This window comes from Trachurus trachurus (assembly GCF_905171665.1).
Source record: "Trachurus trachurus genome assembly, chromosome: 24".
Taxonomy (NCBI): domain Eukaryota; kingdom Metazoa; phylum Chordata; class Actinopteri; order Carangiformes; family Carangidae; genus Trachurus; species Trachurus trachurus.
Window position 1 is genome coordinate 14,531,268 of NC_139910.1, and position 21,393 is coordinate 14,552,660.

Below are 21,393 nucleotides of genomic sequence, written 5' to 3' on the forward strand. Positions count from 1 at the left end.
CAGAGTATGTGTTAAAGGTTAAGACAAGGATGAGAGAAAATGTCTCTTTTTGTATTGCTTGATCTCAGGGCTGAAGACACAGTACAAACTTATGGAAAAATTGTTAGGACGTTCAGATTGTGTCAGCTGCCCTGCAACCATCATGTAACCAGATACTGTGGGTTTATTGGGCTATAAATTGGCAGAATATTCATTATAGATTCAAATGTTAATACAAGTACAAGCTCTGCTGTGATCACACACTGCACTGGTTTAACCTCTCTCCCACCTGTCAGTCAAAGCCACTTTATACGAGTGTTTACAAAGGATGAGGGACAATGGACTATTTCTGAGTAATTACATTGACAGCAGCAGACAGGTAAATCACAGGAAATGTCAACTAACTCTAGTCAGACTGGACTGTGAACATGATGAAGGATCCACACTGGCACGCACCTCTTCCACCGACATTCTGATGTGCATTTTTTTTTGGCATGTTTCTGTTGCAGCTTCTCCAAAAAGGAGGCTGTTTGATATGCTTCCCCACTCCTCTCCCGACTGGTGTGTTTGTTCTCCAGCCCTACTGCATGTCATAATGGTCGGAAGCAAATCACTTCCAGCTCCGAGCTGCGATGGTGATTGTATCAAACTGACCTCTAACAAGCTGTCAGTTCACATTTGATAAAGCATGCATCAGTACCAGCCAGCTTGGCATCCATTTGGACAGAGCGGACAGGTTTTTATTCAAGCAGTGTTACTCCCATGTCTCTCTCTTTTCCCCCTCAAGACTTGTAGTTTGATTTGTTGCCTCATACTGATAACGATGGCGTCCAGTGGACTGCAGACATTTGGGCTCTGGTTGCCTTAAGTGTTGTAGAGTGAAAAAGCTACAGCATGAAATCTCTGCTCATATAGATAGTGGATTAATAGAGATAGTAAATATGGATGAGCTCTGCCTAAGTTTCTGCTATTACATCAGCCCCAGTGCTGCGAAATCTTCAGTTCCCTGGTTACCACATAGAGGGAGCTCATGCGTGCTGAGACGCCAGACCGTGGAAATGCTGAATGACTGAGTGTGTGTGTGTTTGTGTGTGTGTGTGTAAGAGCGAGAGAGACGCACAGGGAGAGAGAGAGAGAGAAAGAGAGAGAGGCGCGGTGGACGAAATCACGTCGGTGGAGCAGTAATAATGTGACACACTCCAGCAGCGAGAATATTCATTTTGGTCTGTGCTGCAGGTTTATCATGCGCCTTCGTTTCGGACCAACTTTGGCCAAGTCGGTGGGAACCTGGTGACCCACCGTATGCCCCGAGGCTGCGTGACAAGTTGGGAGAGGGGGTAAAAAAAAAAAAAAAAAAAGAGAGAGTCGCTGCATCACTATTTTTAAACGGGCACAGTGAAATTTGGGGGGGCGTGGACGGCGGCGGAGCGGCAGTGAGCATGTTGGCTCTTGGCTGCAGTTCCAGTACAGTGATGTGCCGGCTGGAGGAACTGGACAACGCGTTACACTGAGGCTGTTGGATACGGAACAGTGAGGTGGCCGTCAGTTTTTTTTCTCTCCCCCCAATCGACTTTGTGTCATTTCCAAGCCAGTTGGATGTTTATTTGGATTTATTTCATCAAGGAGCTGCCGTTTGCTGACACAGAAGACTTCAATGCAGGAGCGCGAGCTGTTGAAAGGTCTTGAAGGCGCAGCAGCTGCCGTGCGTAACAGACAGAAACCCAGTCGAGAGGCTATTTGAATGACAATAGTTTGAGGCAATTGCGCTCATATTTGAACGAGGAGAGGAGAATTACCACAAGTGAGCGCGTGGTAAGTCGCAGCGAGTGAAACTGATGGTCAAAATGACATTTGGGATTTGAAAGCTGTCGCAAGTGAAACTGGAGTGATCTTCATTTGTAAATATTGACAGGTGTTCCATGCGGTCACACGGACTGAGTCAAGACTTAAGCCTTTAATTCACTTACGGCTCTGTTGTGTCTTACAACACCGCGGGCTCGTGAGGCTGGAATGGTAACCAAACCGCAGAAAACGCACATTGTCAGTCACAACCTTATGATGCGTTTGAAACGCCGAACGGGAAAGTAACCGTCACTTCAGTGTCTTCTTCCGTCCCGAGTTGTAGCCGACCTGGCAGCGGCCAAAATGACGAGCAACGGACCTGTCATCGTCTTCGAGTGGCTGAAGACCCTCCAGCTCGCCCAGTACGTCGAGCCCTTTGTGGATAATGGATATGACGATCTTGAGGTCTGCAAACAAATCGGAGACCCCGACCTGGATGCCATCGGCGTCTACATCCCTCACCACAGGCAAAGGATCCACGACGCGGTGAGAAGGCTGAAGGAGGAAGCCAGAGAGACGGCCAGTGGACTTTACTTCACCTTGGAGCCGATGCCACCCGCAGCCGAGATTTATACCAGTCACATGGTGGACCAGTACGAGTCCAAACTGCGGGGCTCCAAGTCGTGGACCGAGCCCACCAGTGAGCGGGTTGGGCGCAACGGTGGGTACCTGGGCGCGCAGAGGAACCTGACGCTGGGTAACAGGAGGGAGCTGGTGATATATCCCAAGCTGAAGCTGAAAATCATGATCAGGGATAAACTCATCAGAGATGGCATCAACCTCGCCAAGCCGCCCTATTCTAATAAGGTAAGATGGGATGAGGACAGACAGACAGGTGGCACAAAATGCACCCTCACCTGCCTGTCAGTGGTCATACATGACAAAGTACATTATACACAGTGGATCATGTGAATCATTCTCACTACAAAAAGACTCCACTTGACAGGTAATTTAGACTGATATACACTTAAATATGCACAAAGCATCTCCAAATTTTAGTTTTTAGTGTCATACTTTATCATCAGAACATCTTGCATAACTTAATGCAACTATAAATACATTGTATACTGTGCCATATGTTATGGCCAGTCTTACTCTTTGAGTTGTTCTGTGTGGATGGATTTCACATGAGTGTATGATTATGCAATTTTGCTTTTCCCACAGTCAGCTGGTTTATGTAAGGGCAGGCGTGCAAAAACAGGCTCCAAACCTTACTTCATTATTTAATGAAGTGATTTATGTTTACTTGGAAGTATCCCACCTTTTTTTTTTTTTTTGATAAGGTGACGATTACCTTTTGAGGGTAAAGTCAGAGGTAAATGCCAGCCTGATGCCTTAACCTATTCAGCCCTGTTGTACTTTTCAGAGGTGTGAGTGGTTGCTGTCAGGGTGAATGATGGGAATGAAGTTGCTGCGGATCAATAAGTACAGAGCGGAGAGGAGAGATCCTGAGGAGCTTTTTACTCCGTCTGTGATTTCCTGCAGGGGAGGGGAAAAAAAAGATTTACACTCTGATTATTAATCTACTCTGACCTCACCTGTCCACTGACTTGCCTCAGCTTTCAGTGTGGGTGGATCAACTGAGACCCGTGAGCACAGAGGCCCAGGCTCTTTACCGTGATGAATGGGCAATGGGCTATCGATTGCAGGGGCAGTAAATGAAGAGTGCCCAGCTGGGTAGGCTGTCGGGAGTCCTGTGAGGAGCCAGACTGAGAGGGCCTCTTGTTTTCACAGGACTGACAGTGACCTTTCTTCAGAAGTGTCTGAATCATATGCCTCACCAGCTGAGAGGGCTCTGCTGAGTAACTGCTAACATTCAGGGAGGCTTTTGAGTGGTAACGTGTGTGTCTGCGGGGCATGTAGGAGCCAGAGGTCAGGTCGGATGTATTTTTTGCCGCAGCAACATGCAGTTTTGTTTTCAGCTGAAAACTAAACCCGATATTTCATGCACAGCTTTCAGTAAGAATAACAGTCTAGACTAAGTGCACGTCAGCTGGTCAGCACCACTGTCAAAACCAGTCGTTATCCATAATAGCAGCATGTACAGGTGGTTTGCGAGCATGCTTTGAAAGCTGGAACGTCTTACCACCCCAATTCAGTTATACTGAAATTTGTGATTGATATATCCACAGGAATTACTGAGTCAGAAACCCTCTCATCCTCCAGGCCTCTGGGTTTCCTTGAGGAAATGCTTTCTGTGGTCGTCAGGAACTCACACACTTGATTCAACTGGTCAAGAGCCTGTTGATTAGCTCCTCTTCAGTGGCTGAGCGAGCCTGACGAATGAAGTCATTAGGTGCGCTGTGAGAACATATGGTTTTCTAATTTAGTCTTCCACTAAATTCTTCTACAGGGATCAAACTAGTGACTTATGTATTTTATAAGATCCTGGCCACCATCCCATGTGTCAGTTGGATAGTTTGCATATAAATGTATCACGTCTTTTTTTTGTATAACGGCTCTTCAGTTTCACTTTCTGTTCCATCTGGTTTACATGAAGTGACGACTCACATTCAAACACTGATACCATATCCAGTACTTGCTTGCTTCCAAATTAGCTTTTCAAATTGATACCCACTCCGGTTCCAAATTTTGCATGTTGTTTTAAGCTCTTTTTGTATATTTCTGCCACTTTGGCTGACTGTGAATCCCACAGAGATTTGGGATTTGTGAGGGATTATCTGTCAAACCAGGGCTGAAACAAAGTGTTGGTTCCAGAGGGTTAAACTCTTTCCCTTTGAAGGCTGTGTTTATTTAGAGCCAAAGCTTTGGCATTGAGGCTTTGAAGGGGGAGTGAGCAGGTCAAGGTCTTTCGCTGTCTCTCTCTCTCTCAGTCTCTCTCTCTTTTTGTGTGTGTGTGTTGTCTAACCCTGTAGTTTTGAATTGGCTCCAGCCCAGTGCTTTTTCTACCCAGGAGGAGTGAGAGGAGTTAAGAGAGGGAGCTGTGACCAGCTGATGGAGGTTTGACAAACAGGGCTGTGATTGGTCTGCAGATATCTCCCCTCTCTCCGCCCTTGAGATGAGATGTCACCCCCAGCGGAGACTGAGACCGGAGAGGCAGACTCGGGGCAATTACAGGACACACAATGTCGGTCTCGAGGGATGTTCATTGTATAGCGTAACCAAGACCTCCTTCCACATTTAAACCGTCCTCTGTGCTCTCCATACGCAGGGATTGACACGGACTACAGTCTGACAGCCCTCCCTTCATCTTTGTGCCACTGGCTTTGTCCCTATTGTTTGTCATTATGCCAGAGACATAGGCAAAACATGTGCCGAGATTCAGAAATCCTCTCTAGCTTGTGCTGAATGTCTTGTGAGACAGCCATTTACCAAACAATTCACTGAAAAGGCTCTGCTGGGTGTAATAAATACCCATGATCCTTATCAAGGCCGCGGAGACCCCTTGTCTGAGAAGAGAGTATTATTTCTTATGATGTAAACAAACACTTGTGCTAGGGGTTGCACATTTCTCGATCTCTCACTGGGGAACAATATAAGTAGAGGAGATGGAGCCTCCTGTCTGCCTGTTGTTGAATACATTGCAGTCGCAGAGTTACCGTACTGTTTTTTCTTTAGCTTGAAGCTTTGTTGTAAATTGATGATAATGCAATTAAAAACATTACTGAGAAAAACTATCTGTGTCTGCTTTGATTTCAGAGAGCAGCACTATGTTGTAAATGGCTAATGAGGAGCAGGTTGTTTCAGAATCATGAACATTATACATGACATTATCAGAACTAGTTGAAAACCATTCCCTTTTTTTGTGACAAATGAGTATCTAAGATTTGGAAATGTCAGTTCAGATTTGTGCAGCTTTAAAGAGTCAGATCGTGTGTCTTTCGCTGCCTGCTACAAGATAAACTTTCTCCGGGGTACAGTAAAGTAAAAGTTGAAGCTGAAATTGAAGGGTTTTGTAGTTGTCAAAAAAGCAGAGAGAGCCAGCACAATGTTTACTCTATTTTTATATCCACTTCTATTTTCCCTGCTGTTTCACATTACTTCTTCCACCGCAGTCATCTCTTGGGATTTTAAACATTTTTTTTAATCACATCAGAGAAATATCAGTTCTTTACTTTGAGTAGCTCTTTAATTCTGCTCAGTTCTGAATTGCGTGAAGATGTGATCTCATCCTAGTCTCATCCAGAGCTGGAAACAGCAGACAGAATCAGTCATAATAGAGCCTCATTGTTAGCGCTGTGTGTCGAGAGGAAGTCGAATCTAAACACTGGGAGATTCTCCATTGTTTGTATGGAAGCTGATGGAGCCTCATGTCCTTTCACTACTGCTCTGTTTTGCATTCCCAATTTCCGTCCATTGAAAAGGGCTGTGGAGGCAAGTGTCCAGCATTGTGCAGATGGGTGAGCGATAAAAACCAGGGTGTCATGCAAGGAGAAAAAAGGGGGTTTGAATAGACGGGCACGTTGTTTCCGATGGTCGGGGAAAAGGCTCGCTGGGTGTGTAGGCAGAGAGCACGCACTGTCAGGTGGTGGAGGAAAGTTAGAAGTCCTTTGTCTGACCTCCAGAGAACAGCTGATCAAATGCAGAGGGTGGGAATCATGAGAGCCCTGAGGCTTAACCGGCCTAAAGAATGTCAGCAATGCAGTGGACATCCAGAAGTGTGGAGTCTGTCAGGAAGGTGAGCGGAATGACAGTCTGTTATTGGCTTCCTCCAGCTAAAAGGAGGAAGTTCACCACCTCACATGCCAAATGCTCATCCCACTTCCTCTTTCACTCCTCTTATCTTGATTAATATCCCAGCACTTTGGCCTGGCAGGAAATTAGGTTTTTGTTTAAGATGACCCTGTGTCCGTCCATGCGGTGGTTGGTGGTTGAAGGCCCTCGGGCTCGACTGGACAACTGCCAAAACACTGTGTGAAAAATAACTCGATCTGTTTTTACCTTTAAAACTTCCCCGATACAAAGAAAAGTCTGTGTTGGAACCGAAATCATCAAATCTCCTCTTTTCACGGCAGTGTCTGCCAAAATCTATACATTTACTGGCCAACTGCCGAGTGCATTGAAGCTCAGGTACAATAACACAGTGGCAAAGGTTTCCAGTCAAGCTGCCGTTTTATGCATTTCTTGTTTTCCATTGCTCGATATTGTGATTTTGGGTTTTATTGCGGCAAAATGAAAAATACATTCACTGAAAGCCATTATTTCAGCTTATTGCATGGCTGTTTTTCCTAAACAAAGAGCTTTTTCTTTGCTATAGCGGAACCCTGCAGTGAACACTTTTCATGAGCTTTTCATTTAGTCGATGGATTTTTTTTTTGGTGACTATCCTCTTGTGTTGTCCTATGCTATAGGGCTGGCATTTTGCCAGAGGGAGCCTTCCTCAACAGCCTTGGAGTTTTCCATGCATTCTGCTGAAAGCTCTGTTTGCTCAGTGTTTATTAAGGGCCCCCTTAAAGGCATAATCAACCAAGGACTCATAAAGGGGAAGTCATAAAGAAGTCAAGGACCAGCTCTATTGTCCTGAGAGGACGGAGAAAGTCAATTAGCAAAGTGAGCTGCTGTTTAGCTTTTTAAAAAGCAGGGTTGTATGGAGCACTAAAATGGGATAGATCACATTCCCATCATCTGGAAAAAGTCACGAGTACACTCAATGGCTCTTTTTTTTGTAAACAACCTGTTTTTAATGACCCTTTTTAACTCATCTTTGTTAAGCATAAACTACTGCTGTTGAGTTCTTTGGAGAGCAGCTGGGGTTTTTAAGGACTGATGGCTATCACAGTGACCTTTGACCCACAAAGCTTTTGACCTGCTGGACTAAATCACAAAGCTTTGATGGTGATCTCACCCCAGACAATGAAATGGACTACTCACCCTAATGGTTCTCGGTGGGTGCTGGTTCTTGCGATGTCTGACTGACCTCACATAGCCTACACTGGTTATTGTCTCAAGTGCATCACTTTCCCATCTGGTGAAAATGCTGAGGTGCATTAGTTCATGAGACAGTTTGCAAATCTTTGCTCGGAGTTGGTCCAAAAACAATAACTGCCACAGAGGAGCCACATTATGCATTACCTCAAGCGCTATCACTGCAAAGAGATATCCATCCACTGGATGGTTTTCCACTTTTTGCACAGTGAGTCAGTGACTTTGTCGGCCGTTCCGTCAGAAAGACTTGACCACCAATCTCCTGGGAGAATGTGCAAATGTGGGAAAGCAGTATTTACGTTGCATTTGCAGCTGGCCTTCTCATTTCAGCAGGAAGGAGTGAGAGGGGCTCGCTCCTACTGTGCTGTTTCTCACATGATCAACTGGCTTTTCAGCTTTCTTTTATTCCCTGGACATGTGAACTTTGTTAGGAAGATGACATTTCACAGAGCTCAAATTTACAATTCAACCAAACTCCAGTGAGTTTACTCTCCATTCATTATCTGGACTTGTCAAGCCGTGATAATCTCAACATTTAGACATTTAGTTCATGCTGAAAAATTGAATTTATGCTTGTCGCAGCATAAATGTCACTTCCTCTAGCCTTTGTAGATATATTGTATTTAAATAACATATGTGAGTTACTGTATATGTATGTCACCTAAAGTTATGCAGCCATGGCAACAGCTTTAAATAAAGCTGACCAAGGAGGTGCAGCCCCATTACATTTTCCACAGTGTGCTGGGGAACAGGTCTTGATGACACACATTCATGACAGATACATTATCAGAGCTATTCTGGTCCAAGGTTTTAGCAGCTTCCAGACAGCCTGTCTGCATGACCATATAGTAGCATATAGGCTGTGTTATCAATACTAACACATCTGTTCTCTAATGTTAGCCAATAAATTGCTGTGTTGTTGGTGTGTAGCCTGCAGTGGCCTACATCCCTTATATTCTGTAATCTGTCAATATTCAGTTTGTGTTTTTAAGAAAACGGTTGGTGTCGTGCAGGATGAATGCATTTTTATTTGTGTCATGGTGAACCCATGAGAAGGATTTTATTTTTATTTTATAGATGACATGAGTTGTGTAAAATCCTTTTTTATATTTATGAATTTAAGCCTTTAAACTCAAGGCTATGTTTAAGGCTATGTTTAATGGTTCAGTGCACAGAAGGCAGATTCCTTGTCAGCAACAGCAAACAGAAACTAGATGCTCAGATGCAGCTGTACTGTAAACATGTTTGGTTTTTACACATTTCCTCACCACCTCTCACATGGCAGCAGCTGATGCAAAAACACACAAAACTGGAGCTTGCTCTATCTGGGAACAGTGTTTAGACACCTAAGTGAAATCCCATCATAGTCACAGTACATATGCACAATAAATGACCCTGTGGTCCTCTTTGAGCAGTGGAGATGGGAGGAAAATGAAGATATCAAGTGCCCCAACAGGATGGAGAATGACAAGAGAGCAGGCCTGAGCATCTGTCTGTGTCAGGATCCAGATTGCAAACTCACTTGCAAATCAACACATCTACCCATGTTTTTTTTTCTCCCTCTCTACATCTCTGTCTTGCACACATTTATTACTACATTCGCAGTGATTACTCCGGAGGGGATCATTAAAAGAAACAGTCAGAAATATACCTCCATATATGGCTGCATATACTGTACAGGCGCTGTATGCAAGCTGTCACTCATCTCATGGATTGGTTGTGCTGCGTTGCCCTAGGTGGCCATGTGTGACCTATAGTTCAAGAGAGCTAATTACTTTTGACTCCCACACATCTACAAGCCGGGAGGTCTCGTGCATGCACACAAACACATACACGCGCATACAAACACACTGAAGGGGCCTTGTTAAAAGTTGCCATGGAAACAGTCGTAATGCTATTTAAACATCAAAACCATGTGTTTTCTCCGTAATCTAACACTTGCAGTGTTTGCTGATTTGAGTGGAGTTGGGATTATTATAATTCTGTTAGAAGTACATGTGCTCCATGGAGTTCAAATATTTCTCACACTATCTGGTTTAGCAGATCTCTCAATCGTTTTCATTTCTGCAAACTATAATTCATTGTTCAGAAAGAGTACACTCAGTCCTGAAAAAGAAGAATTTATTAATTCTAGGAGGTCATACAAAATGTATCGCTCTCTCAAATGATGCTAATTTTCATAATTGATCTGTTATTTTTGACCTAAGGTATGATATTAATTGCTTGTTAATATGTCCTATCAGCAGTCCTAAAGCAATGAGTATTAATATAATAATACATTTTATTTAGAGGCACCTTTCATAGCACTCAAGGTTGCCTTACAGAAACGATTTTTAAAAAAAAGCAGAAAATCCTTACTTTTGAGAAGCTGAGACCAACTTAGTGCAAAAGTGGTTTTGTCTTGAATATGTGAATGAGAAGTGTAAAAGAATAACTACGCAACACTTGTAAGCTCCTTCTCACGAGCCGAACTCTGCTCCTCAAAAAAAAAAAAAATGTGACTAAGCACATTCTAGTCATTTTTCTCAAAGCCCTGCTTCCACATTCTGCCCCAACTGGATGAAAAAATCCTCTTTCCTATGAAGATGCTTTTGAAAATGAACAATGACGGTGTTCCCTGCAAAGCATGGAGCTCAGACAAGCTCCATAAATCAGTATGATGAGGGAGGAGACCAGTTGCAACTTAGCACACGATTCCTTTAGGCACTGAGCAGTTTTTGGGAGACTTCAAGCGCTGCTGCCTACAACAGAGTTAATTGTCCTGCATGTAGCTACAGTTTGGCTCCTGTCGGCCCATATTATCTTGAACTGTGTTTAAGGGATATAATGTGAGGGTGTAGAGAGATGAGTGAGGCATGATAGCAGTGAGTATGAGTGTCAGAGAGACAGAGGCAGAGTGTGTATAATTACCTTGTCTGAAGCCTCTGCCAGCTAGGTGTATATGGAACGCAGCACAACCAACTCTCAACCCCCCCTCATCCCTAATTGGTCCATTTCCAAGGCATGAGGGCAGGGCTGCGCTGAAAGCTTTGATCATGGAGACCACACCAGTGTCGATATGTCCCTACCTGAGTGCTTTTGTAGTGGCTGTGCCTGGCAGGGGATTAAGCCATACTAAACCCACCGAGTGTCTGTCTGTCTGTCTCTTGCTCTGGCCTCCCTGCGGCTCTACATACCTGAATCTGAACCCTTATTACCTGGCAGTTACCACATTCCTCAAACACGCCCACACAAATGCACTTGCACAAGAACAGTGTGTTGCACATCGTCCTGCTGGCATTTTGTAGGGATACTTTTGTCTTGTGCGGTTTGCCGCCTTTAATACATCAGGCATTTACAAAACATTTAAGAGCTCCAACACATTCCAACACAGATGTTAATCTCTGTGGGGAAGTTGCATGTGTGTGTTCTGTGCGTATATCTTCCTACAAGCATAAGTAGTAAAGGATTTTAATCTCCTGAAGCAATACTAATTGAGTGTTAGGAGCATGTGCTCAGTGTAAACTGAAAAAGCATTCACTCCAGTGTATACAGACAAGTGAGAGTTGAGCTAACATAATAGCTTGTGTATATTTATATCTGCGAGTTGCAGTTTCATTTTGGATCACAGTGCTAGAGCATTTACATAGCAACAGAAGACAAATAATATAGAGCGTAAGAAAGAATGAAATGAATTAAAAGAGTAAAAAAGAAATTTACATGGAGTTTATGTTCTTCACTGGGTTTTTTGTGTTAGAAGTTTGAGCTTCCTCTAGTATTTCTGTCCAAGTGGGCTGCTGTCAGCTTCTCATGCTCATCATTAGTGGATCACTCTAGACATACTCAGTATGGAGGGCTAGAGTTCATCACTTTAATTGCTTCTTTTTGACCTCCGCTCATGTTGGAGTTAATTGTTCTGTTCATTAAATGTTAATCGTTTGCTCCGCGGCATCATGCAGGGATGAACAGTCACTGCAGTGTGACTGGTATGGCCTCTTTAAAAACCCAGAGTTGGGCTAAAAAATCTGAATCCCACACCATTTAAAGTCCTGTGACTTCTGCAGGGAGAAGTGTGGTTAAGTTTGTTTTAGTTTGGGTTAACACATTTTTCAATTGGCCCATTCTGAGCTCACCTAAAATACACAGAGAAACAATGATTTGTGCTGTATAAACCTTCAGTTTGTGCGAGCAAGCTAGCTATTGTGTTGGGCCTTCACCTCAGTGCTGAAGCCGCAAAATAACCCACTAGGAGCAAATACAATACAACTCATGTGTACCTGATGATAAACATTATCCTGCAAGTGTTTTGTTCACTGTGCTGCCCCTTTGGGTATAGTCGTGCATTTTTAAGGTTAATTTTGTATTTTGCGGATGCTCATGTAGCCATTCCAAGGTTGCGCTTTGGTAATATCTGAGATGTGCACTCTTGGTGTAGCTTCATCTGCTGTGGGTGAACTGCAAAACCACAATTTTCATGTCAGCAGATCTTTCGACCACTGCTGTGCCAAACCAACCCCTGTTTACTTTAATAGCCCCTGAGAATTCTTTCTAAAGAGAGTCTTCCAGACAAATTTGGAAATGCATAGTGTTTGCTCTGGTCCCACTTTTTTTGGGGGATTTGGTTTGCCTTCAAGGTTTGGCGCCATCGTCCAACAATCTCGAATCATTCCAACCTCAGTTTAGTCTCTTGGTTCATGTTACTCCGTCAAGTAGAGTCTTGGCTTGAGGAGAATGCGTGAACAAAGTCATCAGAAAGCTTGCCTTAATTAAATTTTGTCTCATTGGTAAACACGACCATCTGAATGCTTGTCCTCATTGCAACTGGTCTGGTGTGACTTTTGCTGAGAGGCGCCAGTTTATGTAACTAGTCAAGTGACATATTTCTGATACTCAGTCTTGTTTAAAGAGGATTAGGGTAAAATCCATATTTATTTCGACATGGGGGGGCTTTAAAGAAATATTACGATAGAATCTAATTAAGAGCGTTTGACTATTGTCGTTAATATCATGTTAAAATTATGGACAAACAAGAGGGAGAGCTGAACCAGAGGCAGTAGTTCAGAATGACTCCACATGCCGTGGCCCAGCATTTTCCTTTTGAATATTTGTCAGAGTCCCTTACATGCTAAGAGCAAACTGATAATCTGCCCCTAACATGCAGCGGCCACGGCCTTTGGTGGCAGGGGAAGTGTCGTTAATCCGGTAAATCACCTCTGCACTATGAATCCATGCAGCACTGAGCTGATGTCACACACACAAGCCAAACAATGAACTGGCCGACTGACAGCTCGCCCGTCCAAGCCGGAGCAGAAGGGTCATGCATCAGGAATTTTCTCCGCTCCACCAAACATCCTCACCAAGCTTCACCTCATTCTCACTCACTCCCAGACAGGGAAGACAGGCTGAAAAACAAATGGCTAGACCGTCAGACCTGTCAAGCCAACAGACTGAGAGAGATAAAGACAGACAGTCGGTCGGACAGGTAGACAAACAACCGGTTTGAGACGGACAGAAAAGCTGGAGGATGCAGAGTGACGGCGCTGGATTGACTGACTGAATATGTGATGCGAATCTCCAGACTGTCACTAAAGTCATTAATAATCTTCCCTCTTTTGAGGCTCGGGATATATTTATAATAACCTGTTTTTGTCGACATGTACAAGGTTGTGTTTGCAGCCTTGTGTGTGAAGCAATTATTCTCATTATGCATGCTCCAAAGCTTTTGAAATTTGAATAATTAATATAAGAACCATTAGATCATGAGTCAGTTCATAAACCATGTAAGGATTACCGCTGAGGTTACAAGACAGAGTGAAGAGCCTCTCTGTCGAGGGAGGGTAAACTGTAGTGTGTCATTGAAGGCACAGTTTAGGTGGATTCTCAGCTCTTGTTTGGCCTCTATCCTCCTCATTCAAAATCTGCACATGACAGCGACTGTGACCACTAAGTATAGAATAGAATAGAAGCTTTATTTTCACTGTATCAGATACAACGAAATTGGAGATGCTACTCCTAATGGTGCATAAACACAATGCATATACATAATAACAAGCAGTCATCTCATCCACACACTGCACATAAAAACAATCCATAGTCCATAGTGCAATTTGGCATCAGCTGCCATGCTACAGTGCATGACAGTACTGAATGGTCATAGTTTGGTGAGTTCATATAGTGCAATGCAGGACGGCATCATGGGAGCGCTTGGCAGTGAGCGTCTCTCAGGCTGACCGTATTGTAATGAGTCTTTGTTATGGTCACTTAGCCTTTTCCCTGGCCCGTAGAGTATTTTTTTCTCTCCCCTCAGATCAGAATACACTGTCAGTCCAGAACAATGGGCTGCAGGACCAGGCTTCTTCTCCCAGCAGCCCCTGCTGCTCTGATCCCTGTCCACTCCCATTTATGGAGCAGTTGAGTGCTAGTAACCCCACATACCCCCTTCCTCGACTCCCCCCGCCCCCCCCCATACATCCATCCCCAAAGCAAGCAGTGCCTCCACCTCACCCAGACTTAAGGTCAAAGCCAAGTTCCTCAAACTGCAGCAGATGCAGAGAAATGCGCAGCAGCTGGAGACCTCTCATTCTCAGGAAACCAAAGTGGAACCAGTCACTGGATTACGTTGCCAATGTTACCCTGAAGATGACACCAGGTCTTTACTGAGTCCAGTGGCATCCATACAGAAGTTTGTTGGGGAAGTAGACGACAATGCAGCAGGGGAAGTTGAGGGTAGTGATTATGTGTGGAGAGACGGTCTCCATTGTCATGCAGGAATCCCCACAGCACAGGCTTATATCAATTGTTATGTAAAGTGGCCATTCATATTGTACAGTCTACTCAGAATGGAGGTTCTTGTCTAGGCTTTGTGTGGAAATGATATAGTGAAGAGGAAAGGAAGACATGTCTGTAAATATGTTGTTACTGTGTTGCTCTTGTCTGTTTTATATTCCTCTTTGAGTACAATACGCTGGCACACACACACACCATCATTTCCTCTCTTGTCCCACCATTAGCTGTATATTTTTACAGAACAAAGGAGTCTCGTCCCTCCTCTTCAGCAGATAAATGTAGGGCAGACGCACCATCTTATTTCTTAAATATGTTTGTCTAGAAATCAAAGCCCCTCGCCGTTTCCGCGATCATTACCCTGCAAAATCACAACAGAGTAGATGAAGCTCTAAGTGTTCTCATTGTTGATTAGCACGAAGCTTCTCCTGTAATCCTAATCAGGATATTGATGATGAACCCTCTTCACTTGAGAAGAGGCTGTGGAGGCTTTTGTTATAAATAGCATTATGTCCTCGGAGGCTGAGACTCAGATGAGACTGTTTATTTCAGTCGCACAAGTGATGCTGTTTATACAGACGGAGGGAACAGATTTAGAGGATTTCCCATACTCCTTCACTCTCTGTAATAGTAGCTGTAGGTTTTTTTTTTTTAAAGTTGTGGCTTGCAGGATGTGTATCCTAACGGCTTTAACTCGATTAAAGTTTCATCAGGACTTTTTTTTCTAAGCCCTTTTGTTTTTCTGAAGCCGTAGTAGCTGCTGCTGCTCATGTTAACCACAGTCTGTAGAACCAGTAAATTGTGTCTGCAGAAGCAAGACGTATACCCAAATATCCAACCCCACATTACATGCATATGTTCACTTCTGCAAGCTGAAAAATGATTGTGTACACAGAGCCCAGTCCTGTTATGGCACAACATTTTGCAGGACAAACAACTTTTTTTATACTGTCAGCTGCTCGGTAAAGCATTTTGAAAAGAGCTGTCTAATGCAACACAATGCATTAGGCTGACAATAATACAGTTTCCCTTTCAGGTAAATGGTGCCACAGGAATGGGCATATTCATCCACCCAATATGCTATAAAACTTAAGATGGAAGAGGAAACGGTAGCACTCTGCCACAGTTTAAGTAGCTTGTTAGTGCCATGGTCGGAAGTTCGGAACGCAGGCGACTGCAGCCACTCAGACAGCACAATGCATGAGCATAGAATATACATAAATCATCATATAGATGCACATTTACTACAGCTAATGGTTACAGATTAGTTCTCTGACTTGGTGGCTCACAGTGTCTTATGACCTCACATCTGCAAACACTGGGATCAAATTGGGGCATGAGAACCGATACATGTACTTCAGTACCAAGTCGATAAAACACGATACCTGCTCTTTTTTTTCCAGTACCGTGAGGATCGAATATACAACTTTGTCCTCAGTGGGCAGTATACTCACCTGAGTCTGAAGGGGGGGGGGGTCTTGAGTCGACAGTCTACAGTCGAACTCTGGGGCGGTCCATTTGTTATGTGAACGTGACCGGCCAGACTGCCTGTCCTGCCACACCAGTTTGAGTTCATGTAAACATGACGTATGCCTTCATGGAAATGTGATGCTGTGCTAGTTATCTGACTCTTGGACCAGGGTGAAAACAAACATGTGTGAATGCGAACTGTACAAGCTGAGAAATGAAACAGTCTAACATTTTCGCGTCATTGCTTTCTGTTTGTGTTGAGCCATATGTACCATTTTAATACTGTTCTTAACTTCATGTTGCTGCGTGCACTCTAAATTCAGTGCAGTTTGAGAAGTCGTTGAAGCACAGTGGAGCTTGAATAGAAGAAAGTTTGATGTGAAACTGTTTTGAAAAGAAGTACATGGATGAATTAGTTTCGAGAACTGTGGAAATTCACAGGTATTGGTATCGACTACTTAAATTCTGGTATTGTGACGAGCCGAGATCAAATAATGATTTCATTCAATAATTTAAGACTTCCTCCACTTCTCTTTTCAAACAAATCACTGTTTGAAGTCTTTCACCTGCTGTTTGGAACAGGATCTCATAAAAAAGGTAGCCTACTAGTTGGATCACTATGTTCAGAAAAGTAACGGCCAAAATGAACACGTATCCCTGTGTTGATCAAAAAATTCAACCAGTGTTGAAGTTTACAAAAGCACCAGTCTCTCCCTCATGAATCCCATGCTGCTTTGTGTTCTCCTCCCCAAAGAGGAAGCGGCCACGTTTTTGTTCTAGCTGCTTTGTAATGGCTGTCTCATCACTTCCGTGTCATGCCTGCTGTGAAACGGGCCTTCAGACTGGATGCACATCACTGCGACTGCTGCGTGAGAAAGCAGACATGCATCTCACTAGCAGTTAGTATCCCACTAGACCACGGGGGTCCCTGAATTCATCGTACATAATCTACTCAATGTCTACAAGGCTGAGGAGTTGTCATGAAGAGTCTGATGAGACGAGTGTGGCACGATGCGCGTTTTCTCTCCGGGTGTTTGCCGGTGTATTGCAGACCGAATTGAGAGATGAATAGAAAATGAGATGACATTAGTGTCTCATTTGCTCGTCCCTGCCAGTTCCCTAAGTGGTGAGGGCCTATCATTTCAACAGAGGAAAACAACATTTGATGAAGGTTTGCCTGACCAAAAATGTAGCGTACCGAGTAAACGGACTCTCCTCGGCAGCACTGTGCAGGATTCTCTTTTTCCTCTATCCCCCCTCAGTGTTAAAAGACTGGTCATGCTCAGCATCTCAACCTCTCCTTGCCTCTGTAGGCCAGTGGTTGATTAAGGCCATGTGGACTCTTGCCAAGGACGCTTCCTGTCGAGTCAGCAGAAGCCCCCCCAAGAGATGGAAACAGCCCTGGGATGTAAAACACAAGCAAGAAGTGTGACGAAGCTTTTTTCATTCAGGCCCTGACCTGAGCTTGGGTGTGTTTGTGTGTGGGAGGGAGGGAGGGATAAGGGCTTCTGGGATAGGAGCCCGTCCCTCAGCCCTTATCAAACATCTTAACCACACTACACTTAACCTGCACTGTTACACCAGTACAATATTTTGATGCTGATGATCCTCTTCATATTTGGCCGTCCCCTGTGACAACCTCTCTATTGGATAGTCTCCTCTTCTGAAAGGGAGCGTGAAGCGCGTGCATTTATGTTGACAGTCCCTGCAGCCCCGAGTGAAGCCCCCTACTGAACCCCATTCACAGCCAGCTCATTATGGGATGTCAAGTCTGGCATCCTTCCTCTTTTCCAAGCCATAGAAGAGTGTTTTTTTTTCTTTTCCCCTTTTCTGGCCATAATAGGTTACCACGGCAACATGTAGGCACACTGCTGAGGTTTTTTTTTTTTTTTTGGTGGCTTGCTCTCCTGTGATCCCGTGGACAATACAACCAATGACAGGCATCAGTGACATGCCCCGCTGCAGAAATCATAATGACGGAGTTCAAGGTCTTGTTGAACTCGGTTAGGGCTTTCTGGGCGTCGTATTGACAGCCAGTGGGTGACTTGGGCACAGTGCTCTAATTTTCCCAACTGCCTCATTTGCTCTCCATCTTGCATGTCACACCTCAGGACTGGAAACCCAGAGTGCAAGCCAAAGTTAAGAAGTAGGTCACTATGGATTGAAAGAGCGAGCGAATGATTGAGTGTGTGTGGTAGCATAAGCGGTAGCCTATTCTATAAGCCCCCTGCCCTCAAATGCTTTTCTGTTAAATACCAAGCCCTTAGAGGAATGCTTTACTATAGATGAAGACCCTTGGTCATTCAATCCTCAGGCATGCTGTAGGAATATCCTGACTCAGCCAAACCCCGACATGGCCCGCAGGCTCTCAGCTGCTAATTTGCTCCTAAGTGCATGTCACGTATCCACCCCTACTGAAGGTCAGAGGTGGAGTGGAATCGTTCATTCGGTCTCTCCACAGAGGTGAAAGAAGGCCGCAGCACGACGGGAAGTGTGGCTTGTGGTGGGTGAGGAGAGCAGCTCGGGGCCCGGAGCATGCCGAGCTCCTCATTTCCACACATACAGGAAGTTATCATTATTACGCTGCTCGGCCAGAGCGAGGGGAATACAGTGGGAGTGAAGAGGGAACGGTTTTCATATTGCGTTTCTGTTTGGGGATGTTGGGGGGATTCCTGTGAACGTGTGATTTCACTATTCGTATGCAACTGAGAGTTGGGCACTGACGTCAAGGAAGCTCAAAGCACGTATCATGCACATATTGCAAACACATTGCTAAGATCTGTGATTCCAAATGAGCAGTGGTATAAGGCTAAATATTCAAGACAGGTTTATGTCTGGTATAAAAACAACATCAAGACCAAAATTAAGTCTTATTTCCATGCCATATGAACACATTTTACGCATTGTTACTTGTGTGTAATGACACAACTTACTAATGTTCTTTTCTTCTTTTTCTTTTGGGTGCATCCTGTGATGGGAATGACTTTCACACCTAAAGGTAAGCAACTACATTTTATGTTTTCAGCACCTTTCAGCGTTCAGACATGACCTTTTGGAGCAGCATTCCTCTGTTTTTCTTCGAGCTTGAGTCAGGGCGAGTCCACCAGCAAAACCAGTGCATGAGACTCACATGGCGTCAGTGTTGTGGGTGGGTTCCACTCCTCCCAGTCTTTTTTTTTTTAATCTCCTCTTTACATGAGAACACAATGGGTTTAACACAATGTTTTAAACCCAGTTTAGTTTAGTTTAGTCTCATCTCCAGAGATGTTGCTGTTGCTGTTGGGGCACCATTTGACTCAATTATACAAGTCTGCGCTTTTTGTTTCTCTGTTTAATATCTGTTTATTTACTTTGAAAGAGTTGCCTCATTATAAATTCAGTACAGCTGAGAAGTAGCAGAAAAAAAACTAGGCTTATTTATTTATCTGTTTTCTGGCAAAGCACCCTCATCTATTGTTTGTGTGTGGTGTGTGTGTGTCTGCTATGTCTGCTCTCCCCTCTTTCTTTCAGCAGAGAAGAACTTGCTGACAGAGGCTCTTTGTTAATAGGGGGGGAAGAGAGAGAGATGAGACTAGGTCATACAGGCAGATTAGTGCTCATTGAAATCCTATAGGAAAGGTCATTTACATAGCGCTGCTTAAATCCACTTGTGACCCCAATCGTGAACCCATTCACAATCCTGACACCCTCTACTCACGTCTGGCACTGTTTTGTAAACAAATGTGGAGCACACTTTTTCATATGCTGCTGCTGCGGGGGTCTGGACTCGGCGGTGTAATGGGCTGATCGGCTTGTGAAGTGGCCACTTTCCAGCTGACCTGAAGTAGCTCAGTTACAGAGTTTCACTTTACTGTGATGTTTGTTTTAAGGAGCTTTGGCTGATCCCAGCACATTTTTTTGTATGAATGCTCAGTTTGTGTGGGGTTCTTCAGACTGCTGACACTGACAACAGGAGTTTGTCTGGCAATTGCAAAGAATGTGGAAATGACTAATTCTACTGTCTAATTCTACTGTTACGCGACCATGAGAAAGCTCTGTCTTTTTCTTTCTTTAAAAACACAAAGAACAGATATCTAGTCTTCTCCCTCACTCCTGACTGGCAAATTGAAGACCACAGTACACAAGTACTTAAACAAGCTGGATTACTAACTACTGTAACTATTACTGCAAATTTCATTCAAACAATTCAATCGACCTGGATTGACCACATTTACATGCATGTATATGTAGTCATAAGCAGATACGCTCCTTATCTTTAGCAAACATGAGAAAATAGTTTAGAGTAGACCAAAAATGGCTGCTTTTTTTATTTTGTTTACTCTGAATTCCACAGTATACTCTTTTAGAAATGATCCAGCCTGTATAGACTCATCAACTCTCATCACTAAATTGTCTTTTTTGAGCAAAACTTACCAAAGAAATCAGAGGAAATCAGTCTTTCGGAGAGTTGGCAGAAATGTGATGAGGCTTTGCAGGGTCCTATCAGCAGAAGAAGGGGAAAGGAGAAACTGAAATCCACGATTCAAGTGCCGCAGCTTTACCATGGCAACAATTGTCATTGGAGTGGCTGCAGATGTGTCTTTCACATGACACTATAAATCACAATTCTTTGTCTGTTGCTAAATATTGGTCTTCATTGCGCTTTCATTGTCTAGACTGTTTGCATGTTGTGCCGAAGCCCAAGTGTTAATTGTACATTATTTTGTGTTTCCTCCTTAATGGATAAGTGGGACCGGGCTCCTTGATAGGCAGACGGTGTCTGCACTTGTCGAGGCAAATGAAGCTCAAGATCAACTTGCTTCCTCGTGGTTGGGAAGCACTGCAAAATAGAGAGAAAGCAGTGGCAGTTTCACATGTCTTCTCTTTGTCCTCCGTTGGCATGATTACGCTCTGTTTCCCAGACTCCGTGTGCCTCATGTGCGATAAGCCCCAGAGTGAACTATGCTGAAAGGAACGGCCCCCAGACTTAGAGAAACCACAGATACAACGATATGTTGAAGTCTTTGGATTGTCAGATTCATGTAATTGGGGAGGCTTAACTCCCAGCAGCGGTTTTGCTTTGCTCAGGTTCAGCATCATCCTCCCTGTGGGCTTTCCACCTTCCGAAACAAAATGACAACACTAATCTGATTTGGACTTAGAGGAATCTCTCTGTTGCAGCTGGACGTCACTGTAAACAAGACGACACTGCACGGCACGTCCCTGTCACACTGTGGCAGGTTTTCTCTGTTTGATATCGGTCACAGTAAAATCCAACAAACTAGAATGTCTTTCTAGTTCCTGGTCTAATTCTGTTTACTTGCACCGTGATGAATCGGAAATTGTGCCGGTGCATGTGGAGGTAACGTTCCCTGTTTGTAAAACAGCAGGGTGCAGTGTCTCTTGAGGAATTACAGCTACCATTCTTGTTGTTTAGCATTGCACATCTCAGTATTGATTTTCTATAGCGTCTTG

At 44.0% G+C, this 21,393-nt stretch overlaps 1 protein-coding gene across 2 annotated transcripts in view; it reads left to right on the top strand.

Annotated features, from left to right (window-relative positions):
* Nucleotides 1–2,124: 2,124 nt before the first annotated feature.
* The window catches only part of sash1a (SAM and SH3 domain containing 1a), a gene marked incomplete at its 5' end in the record, with an annotated part of 158,358 nt that continues 139,089 nt past the window's right edge, over nt 2,125–21,393 (top strand). For both annotated transcript variants that reach the window (XM_084000307.1, XM_084000308.1), the window contains one exon: nt 2,125–2,628. In XM_084000307.1, the coding sequence (XP_083856433.1) occupies nt 2,125–2,628 (504 nt within the window). The remainder of the gene's footprint in view (nt 2,629–21,393) is intronic.